The sequence below is a fragment of the Triticum urartu genome, chromosome 2, assembly GCF_003073215.2.
Source record: "Triticum urartu cultivar G1812 chromosome 2, Tu2.1, whole genome shotgun sequence".
Classification (NCBI taxonomy): domain Eukaryota; kingdom Viridiplantae; phylum Streptophyta; class Magnoliopsida; order Poales; family Poaceae; genus Triticum; species Triticum urartu.
This window is the reverse complement of record NC_053023.1, coordinates 389,183,616-389,193,005: the sequence shown is the minus strand read 5'-3', so window position 1 is coordinate 389,193,005 and position 9,390 is coordinate 389,183,616. Positions and strand designations below refer to the sequence as shown.

Below are 9,390 nucleotides of genomic sequence, written 5' to 3'. Positions count from 1 at the left end.
GGAATTCAAGCGTAATCTGAACTTAGCTAAGTTCTGATTAAGGGAGGGTGCTAAACATCAAGACTAAACGTACACAGTTATGTTATTAGGAGTTGATGCTTGTTTTGATTACTGTAACTCTCTTCTTTAACTCTCCTTTAATCTCTCCTGTAAATCTTTAATCTCTCCGTAAACCTCCGTGTATCTCTCTTCTCTGAACATGCTATTGACAATTGTAACAATCAAATATATGCATTTATGAGATAAGCCCCATCCTATGAATATATAACATGCGGGCTCTCCACCGGGTGAGTTGAGATGCTTCCACAATTTCCACACATGGGCCAAGCCCCTTAATTCTAACACGTTCATCCGGACTACACGGCATAGATGCTCTGTCGGTGAATCCAACTACTGGCTCTTCCTGAACTTGAGGTTCCCTTTAGGCATCTTGCTCAAGACGCCCTTGTCAAGCTTCTGGTACTGACTCCCAATCAACCCAAGCATGTTGTACAGAACCTCATCGACTTGATCATGATACCTCTCATAGAACACTGGTAAGGTGTGTGCACACACAAACCCTGCAACAGAGCACCAGTGTAAATGGTAGTCAGAAACCAAGAAAATTTCCAGGTGTTAATCCCTCCCCAACATATTATCAAGTGAAATCATGGTTGTACCGATGTAGATGACGGTGATGAGACTGAACCAGCTCCCAATGAAAGCGGCGACAATGAATCCGGAGATCACCTGAAAGAAAGAAATCAAGCCTGGTCTGACTCTGATGTATGCCTGCAAGTGCTCAAGGGAGAGGACAAATTTATCTCATGGACGTTAGCTTAAGGCGTAACATACCATGAGGAACTGCTTCAGGTCTCTTCCACAGGACACATCCTGAAGGCTTCCCAAGAATTTGTTCACCTGGGCGCCGACAGCGGCGCCCATATTTGCAAACAGCTCTTCGGGTAACTCCACACGGGGCACGTTAGAAGGAGACCTGAAAACATAAATGCTTGCTTTTGATTATGCTGCCTACCAAAGTTCAGGTGTCGACAGCAAACATAGAAAAAAAACTGCATAATTGGTTGGAGTTTTTGCATTGTTGCATAGTATATACCCATTGAGCATGCCTGCGAAGCTGGACCATCCGAACTGGACAACCATGCCAAGAACAAGCACAAATGATACGATGGTCAAGAAATGGTAGTCGAGCCACTCGAAGAAGACCCAGGCAGCTGTTGCAACAGCAAGAACGCTGGATGAGATCTTCTTGTTCCTCCACAGTAGCACGTCGGCGGCTGCGGTCATCGTCGTCGCGAGGAAGGAAGCGACATATCATCAGCAACTCCGTGTGGATCGAATCAAATTAATAAGAGGGAGATAAAAGTATAAGAGGTCCAGACATTTTCCACCGCCGAGGACGTGGTGCACAGACTTGTGGCCGCCGAAGAGCTTCTTGGCTTGGCCGGAGATGGAGCCCTCATCGTCGAACCTGACCGACTTTTGCTTGGGGAGCTTGTCGGCGATGGCGTCCATGATGCCGCTCATCATGTTCTCTGCCGCATTCTCAGAGTGCTGTGCCATCCTTCCACACCCTGGAAAATACAATTGTTGGTTAGCATAAAACGCGAGCAACTCAAGCTTCATATTTATTTTAACATGAATATACTAGGATGTCTCTTTGGTGCCCTTCTCAGAACTGCTGTGAGTGAATCAGATCATTCAAGTAGATCAAGAATTTGCTAGTATAATTATGTAAATAATCTTGGTGAAGAACCTTCAAGTATAATTTGTTTATAAACTACTCCCTCTGTAAACTTTTATAAGAGCATTTAGATCACTACTAAAAAAGGATTGCAAGATGATTGGACTGATCAAACTAAGGCATGCCTTCTGAGACTCCAATCATCTGAAATATTTAAGGAGTTAAAGGCTCCTTTTTGTCTAAAATAACTACTGTACTAGACAACAAATCCAGTTTTTTAAGCACGGAAAGGGCAAGGCGAGGTGCTGCATGATCCCACAAACATAAAAAGAAGAAGGGGAAAATAGCACAAGCTGCGAGGAGATGAATTTACCAAGCAAAAGAGGAATCAGTAGGCAACTAAAGCTGCCGATCTTCCGGCCAACTGATCCCAAGAAGCAGGCGTTGGAGAGGTACCAATCAGACAAGAGGGGAAAGTTGGGAAATGTCAGGAGGACAAGAGGAATTCTTAAGAGCAACTAGTTTGTTGAGTGAAAGGGATAGGTGGAGCAGTGGGCTTGTCGTAATTGGGCTGCGGACCATGTGCCATCCTCACACCCTGGAAAATAAGTGTGAACCAACGATTGGGTTTGTCTTCATCAGTACTACTGTAGTGGCCTGGAGATTTCTTCCCCTAAAAATAGCCTCGAAATTTTCCTAAGAAAAACAAAGATAACTTAACCATGCTAACTTTTTGAGGGAAAAACTATGTCTTGTACTCAGAGTTCTCTCAGAAAAAGAACTACTCCCACTCCCACCGATCCATGTTAATTGACGCTGATCTAGTACAAAAGTAAGAAAACTTGAAAGATATTTACTGGTTCATGGTCCTGCCTGACGCTGATCTAGTACAAAAGTAAGAAAACTTGAAAGATATTTACTGGTTCATGGTCGTGCCGTTACCGATACCGATATTTACTGGTTCATGGTCGTGCCATTACCAAACACCGCAGCATGTAATATCAGCACCTTGCAGTCTACTTTTTTTAAAATTGTTTGGATTGCTTACCACATATGTCATGTGGTAGCACCATGCAGTCTACATTGTTTTATCTAGATCACAACATGATGGTTTTCTACTTCGGAGAAAAATTATTTCCTCAAAAAGGTCAATCACAATTATCATCTTGCCTGGAGCTCAACTCGGTTGAATGGTATGGAACAATCCAACATTTGGAATTCAACAGTTTCAGACAAGGTAATTCCAACAGGTTTTCTAGAAAAACTATCCACGCTCGAAGCATAGGTAATGAATGTTGTGTACTGCCTGACTTCATACATTGTGATGTTGTAGTGCGCGAACTGTACTTACATTTTTCTTTTTTGCGGGGAAACTGTACTTACATTACAGACCATGCGATACATCTGAGAATATTACAAGCTGGTTGTGCGCAAGTGCATCCCAACAGTTGGTTCTTGGGAATTGTGTGCAGAATGGGATGAAATTGCTCGGACCAAGAAACAATCATCGTTTCTGATCTCAAAATCAGGTTCTTACTTTTTCAGATTCTAACCTCCAGGCCTACCGATCCGAGAAAATGTGCCGGTCTCCGAGAAGTAGGTGCTCTGGATTCCACTTCCGAGAAGGTTCCCGTGTGCCTGTGGGTTTGACAGTTCTATTCCCTGCAAGTGGAAAGTAAGGTATATGAGAAAGATGGAGTGATGCCAGAGATTTCATGTGGTTAACCTCTTCAAAAATAACAAAATAGGACAATCCAACTAACTGAAACCGTATAATGGCGCCAAAGATGCATACAGCCTACTGATTACCATCTATACAGAAGGTGCTAAATGTATAAAAGCATGGTCCAAACTAACAGCAGTCATACAGCACCTGGTTTACAAGAAAAAAGAATATGTAATGCTGGCATATTTATGTACAGTATAGCAAAATATATTGTTCATGATGACTTCACTCACGTAAGCAAAAAAGGACTTTCTGGTGCAGCAAAAAGACAAAAACAATGGGTGCAATGCCTTTTCCGACTCCTCAACATGAGCAAGTCAAGCAATAACTAAGCAAATACAAGATAAAAAATTACATAGCAATCTAGAGTATCAGTCATGGTCCCATGTTAAACAACTGGATTGACTAAAGATCATGCATAACATCAATTACCTATCTTATTAAAGTGAACCAGGGAAAAATAAACTCACCTGAACTGGTGTAAAGGCCAAACTAGATGTCAGTCCAGATGTTGCACCACTGCTACCACAACTCTTCTCCTTGAATCTAATATTAGAAAGTAATATGGAATCAAAGAGAGATTGCAGTGCGTGATATCAAGAAGGTGGTCATGAATTGAAATAGAAACAGCAATTTCAAGATAATTACGAGAGTTACAGTAGCATAACGATTGCCTGCAAGGCTACTAGAACTGGTACAGGGTGCAAATAATCTGTAACATAAAAAATGTGTGCAAACACCTAAATGATCTAAGGTTTGTGCAGGGAAACATTAAACTTGTGTTGAATTTAGAAACAGTCAAACAGAAAACATTACACTGCAAGTTATACCGTGTTTTTTTGAGTAGAAGTGCAGAAGACCTCTATTGCCGAACTAATTAGTAGTGATGTGCTTTATGCTTTAACACCAAATGGCAAGGAACAGAACGGAACAAATAAGATACTGTGGGAAGAATAAAGAAGGCATACTTTTTTGCCACTTTAGCAGCAAGTTTGTTCTGTGCAGCTGAGACACGTAGCTTCCCACTTCCGGCCTGCCCGAGCATGCCATAACCTTCCCCCAAACCATCACCTGGTGATAACAAGATGTGATCATGTCAATATTAAAGTATAGTGTAGCTAAACTAACTACTCCCTCCGATCCAAATTACTTGTCGCTCAAACAGATGTATCTATCTAGCACTGAAATACATCTAGATACATCCATTTGAGTGACAAGTAATATGGATCGGAGGGAGTAACAAAATGTTATTCCAACCATACTGTCAAAACCAACTGACCTAATGAGCTCTCCTCTGGTATTCCAAACTACATTCGGTTTGCAAGCTTCATCATATCAGTTACCGCATATCTGCAGAACCAAGTTCCCGAAGTCATGACAAGATACCATGCTGTATATGTGATGAATCAAGTTTCAGCACAGAAGGCAAATAAGTAGTTCAAGAAACAAATAAGCATGAAGCTGTTCAATATTTATTTATTTTTGCAAAAATAGTTGAGAAAAGCTTACCTTTCTTTCATTTTTCAAAGGCGGCGACCCCCTTTCTTCTTTTTAGGCTCGGAGTCTGGTACAGGAAGTGGTTTTGGAAGCTTTGCAGGAGGTGGTTCCTGCCACTTCTCGATCTTCTTACAGATTTCTTCTAACAAGTTGCGACCAGCTTTTCCAGTTGGATCACCTCTAATCGAATCGATTCTTGCTGCTAGAGTCGACTTTGCAGCTATAAGCCTGCAAGCACGGGTCCTCAGGGCTGGAGGGGTGCTCTGAAATACTTCGGTTTGTTCAAGATAGCCAACACGAAACTGAGATGTGGCAGTAGAAAATCCAGCGAGGTTTTTCTTCTTTCCTCCAAGTAACTGAACATTGCTCAGGCATTTTTGCAAGTGCTCCCAAACCACCAGCAATCCCCATCAGTTTAGCAGCAACAGCACTGCCAACAATGCCAGAAAGGTTTGGTGCGATGTAAACCATTCTACCCTCAACAAAATCAAGCACCTTCTTCTTTGCAGCATCAAGATTAAGGGCTCTGTCACATGCTTCAATGGTTTTTACCAAATTCTCCTCAGAAAGAGGCTTCCCACTAGTTGTCGACGCTGTCACGGAGACAACCATTATAACTGCAGAAGGTAAAAGCCCTTCCAGATCTACTAGTGTTGAATCCATCTCATTGGCGATCTTCTTAACAAGACGGGCATAATCAATCGGATGATGAACAAGGGATTCCAGTTCAGGAAACTTCAGCCGATACTTATCACGTATGAAATTATGGATTATAATGAGTTCATTCTCAATATCTACTGATAAAGCATTGCAAGCTACAATGAGCTGGTACTCTGGATCCTCCTCCAGGATGAACCCTTGATTAGACAAATCTGTGCCTTTCTCAAGCGCTCCTTCGACTTTCTGCACGCAGCAAATGGACCTGTAAATTAATGTATTGTCATGCAGCGGTGAGTCAAAGATTTTTTTTTTTAGACTAAGGCTAGACTAAAGATGAACAACGCCGCATGCCCTATGGACTCAAATCGCAGACCTATGAACTCAAATTGAATGGAAGCATATTTTCCACACAAACCATTTGTAACATTGAGCGAGAACTGAGCGATACAGCACGAGTGTGCATGCTGTGTCACTGCAGAACCTGCATTTAAGGCCTAGCCTCTGCAGGTGACTCAGGTTGTCTTATAATATGCAGGTGACTCAGGTTGTCTTATAATATTAAAAAGCTCTCCAGGGACTAATCCCTGGTTGGTCTATTTCTTTCTTTTTGCACACTAAACATACTAAAATATCTCCATTTGCACCCTACGAAAAATTTAAAGTTCTATATGGGAATCAGACATGAAAAGAACAATCAACTGAGTGTTTCTCCAAAATCCATACAATATGTGCCATTTAAGATTTCTTTCAAACTAGCAAACCTTGTTTTGGTGGAAAACATTGTGCAGCATCTTATAACTGACTGATTACCCTAACCGCACAAATAAGGTTTTACTTTTTACCAGATATAAACATAGATCTATGCAAGAGAGAAAGGTATAAGGTTACAAGATTTACGAGTTTGATCACATACTTGCATTATGTCAATATAACATTGTGTCTTCTGTAGTTTTGAGACACTGTCAAGATCATCATAATTAAGAGACTCGAGGTCAGGCATATCATCGTTACCATCTTCGTCCACACCCACTGCCTCAGCGTTGTCTTCTTCCTGAAATTTGACAACAGATTAAGGAATTGCCAACAAATGTATCCTTTTAAAACATGGTTACGCAGTAGACACAGAAATCAACTCATGGGATAGACTTCATTGTCTGAAAGTTCGTCAAGATCGGCCAAGAAGGAATCAGCGAGGCTTGCCTGTGAAATGGCACCATTTAGACACACCATGAGATCACTTGCCAAAAATAAATTGCAAATTTAAGATTGTTTAGCTGCTTAACAGGAGGTGAAATGAACTCACCATTATCTCGTCCCAAGTCTTCACCTCGGCAGGCTACACCTATAAGAGAAGTTATTGAAGAGGACGATCAGCTCAAAATCACAACAAATATATAGTGCCCAGATAGGCACTCAATGTTCAAAAAGCGGAAAGCGTAAGCGAAGCAGAAGGCCACAGCTTAGAGCAATGGGTGCTTAACCTTTTTTTTTTTGAAATTGGCTATATACACAGGAAAATAGGAAACATGGCACATGGGTAATTGACATAGCATCTAAAATACAGTTCACACCATAGCAAATACACATCAGGTTCACACAAGCAAAATAACAACTAAAATGCAGTTCAGTTCAAATAGTCATAACCTAATAGAGATCATGTGGCCAGAATTTTGCCAGAATATGAAGGAAATAGTTCCCAAGTCTAATAATAAGATAAATGGCATATTGCCATTATTGCGCAAGCAGACAAACAAAAGTAGTTCAAAAACAGCCAAATTCTGGCCAAATTTAAGAAAAACTAACAAGCAATCATGGCATGTACAATTCGAAACAAAAATCAATACAGGAAGTATCAATTCATCACATAAAACTATGCTGTACAAAACAAGAGAGAGAGAGAGAGACCTGCAGAGGAGGAGCGGCGGAGGAGGAAGGGCGGAGGTCTGGTCGGCGGCGCTGGCGGGCTGCTCGGGGGCAGGGACAGGGGAGTTGGCGCCAGAGGAAGGGTAGGCCGGAGGGGCGGCGCGCCGCTGGCGGCCCGACCGGAAGAGGGCCGCGGGCTGGAACCCTACCCGTCACGGAGAGGTCGCTCGATTTCTCTGTTTTTTCCTCTGTTATTTCTCTGTTCGAGGAGTCGCCCGGGATGATTTGCCCCAATTCACAAAGGTTGTTTCAATGATCAGTGGCCTCGGCCCCACCTGACAGCCTCTCAGGGGGCAAATTATTAAGGCCTCGTTCAGTTTGGAAGATTTTCGTAGGAAAAAACATGGGAACAAAAATTCCGAAGAAAAATTTCCTATATGCACATTCGGTTTGTAGGAAATTCGTACAGAAAATTCGTAGGAATACTACTCATTTCCCGTGTTTTTGAAGGAAATACACATCCACTCAAAACTCATTTTGCGTGTAGGAACGAGGCAAGTTGATTCCTTAGAATGGCAAGTGTCATCTTATCAAATTCATATACTATTCCTAATTCATACGTTTTAATTTCCTCCAAACCGAATGAGCCCTAAATGAAGAAGTGTGGCAAAAGATTCAACTTCTTGGAATGGCTCGGGTAGGGGAAGAAAACGAACCAGTGTGTGACACGAGTCAAGAGTTTCCCTAGTGCACTCCCCCTCCGGCGGTGGAGGCCCTGCAGCCGATGGGACCGTTCTTTGGTGAGGTCGTTATTGGAGACGACGGCAGCAATGGTGGCCTCACGTCAGGGGTAAGCTAGCCCCCATCGACAACCCGGCTCTCATCTCTTTTCTTTGTTGATGATCCTCTCGTGAGTCTCATCTAGTGGTCAGTGCAACCCGACGAAAAGCAGGCGAGGTGACTCGGCAGATGAAGCGGCATCGGCTGGCGTGCCAAGAAATAGGCACCCTTTGGCCAAGAGACAGCAGGCATATGGGCGTAGTGAAAGTCTGCACCCAAAATGTCCTGGTAATATTGAAAGTGTTTCAGAGAGGTTTCGAAAGTGATTCGGATGAGAACAGAAGTGTTCCGATAATACCGAAAAGGTCCCGAATCCCTGGAAGGCAACAGAAGGTCCGGAAAGATTCTAGAAATTTGGAACCTTCTGGAAGGTTCAGGAAGGCCCTAGATGGTTGCCCCCTTGTTCAGCTCAAGTGGTGGCAGCCACATCGGGCAGCTTAAGTGGGGTGGGTCAAGGAGGCTAGGGAAGAAACATGGTGAAGATGTTGTGCTCATGTCGTGCACAGTCACATTAAATGAGCCACAGAGTGTCGGCATAGACACGAGCACACGATGTCTGTAAAGCTACTCGATGAAACGTTCCACCGGAACAAGATATAGAGCAAGTCAATGGAAGGTGAGACCCACATCCATCTCGGTGCATTTTTCACATAAGCATGTCACATCAACCCGATCTGCAGATTGCACCGGTCAGATTCACCCTTAGGATGAGCTTAAACGTGAATATGTGTGTTGCACACCTGTCCTAGAATTTGTGGGTTTTGTGATTTTCGTTGAAAATGATACCTCTACTAATACAAGACCCTCCCTGTACTTTATGTCTATCTTTGACAATTAATATTACAAATAAAATGTGAGTTATATATCATAAAAAGTATGTCATTGGATGCACATTTGAAAGAAATTTACAATAATATTTTTATGGCATTCAACCATATTTTCTTGGCCAAAATTATAATTCAAAGTTTGACACAAAAGCAAAGTGCCTTTGTATATAAAAATGAAGGGAGTAATTTCTTGATATCCTAGCCCCACATGTGGTGATTTTTCGTAATTTACTATAAGAAAACATAATACTCAGTGGATTATCAGCTCTTGAAAATATCAAATTCACTTCTCA

The 9,390-nt window shown here is 42.3% G+C and overlaps 1 protein-coding gene and 1 pseudogene across 1 annotated transcript; both read right to left on the bottom strand.

The window, feature by feature from the left end:
- Positions 1-205: 205 nt before the first annotated feature.
- On the bottom strand, positions 206-2,300 carry LOC125537463 (reticulon-like protein B8). The gene is made up of 6 exons (XM_048700784.1): positions 2,058-2,300; positions 1,383-1,574; positions 1,097-1,277; positions 835-976; positions 660-729; positions 206-560 (listed from the first exon to the last, which is right to left on the bottom strand). Exons 2-6 carry the CDS (start codon positions 1,561-1,563, stop codon positions 391-393), a joined length of 744 nt encoding a protein of 247 aa, XP_048556741.1. The 5' UTR covers positions 1,564-1,574; positions 2,058-2,300; the 3' UTR covers positions 206-390.
- A 635-nt stretch (positions 2,301-2,935) lies between these two features.
- LOC125537462 lies at positions 2,936-7,725 on the bottom strand (annotated as a pseudogene).
- Between the last annotated feature and the right edge of the window lie 1,665 nt (positions 7,726-9,390).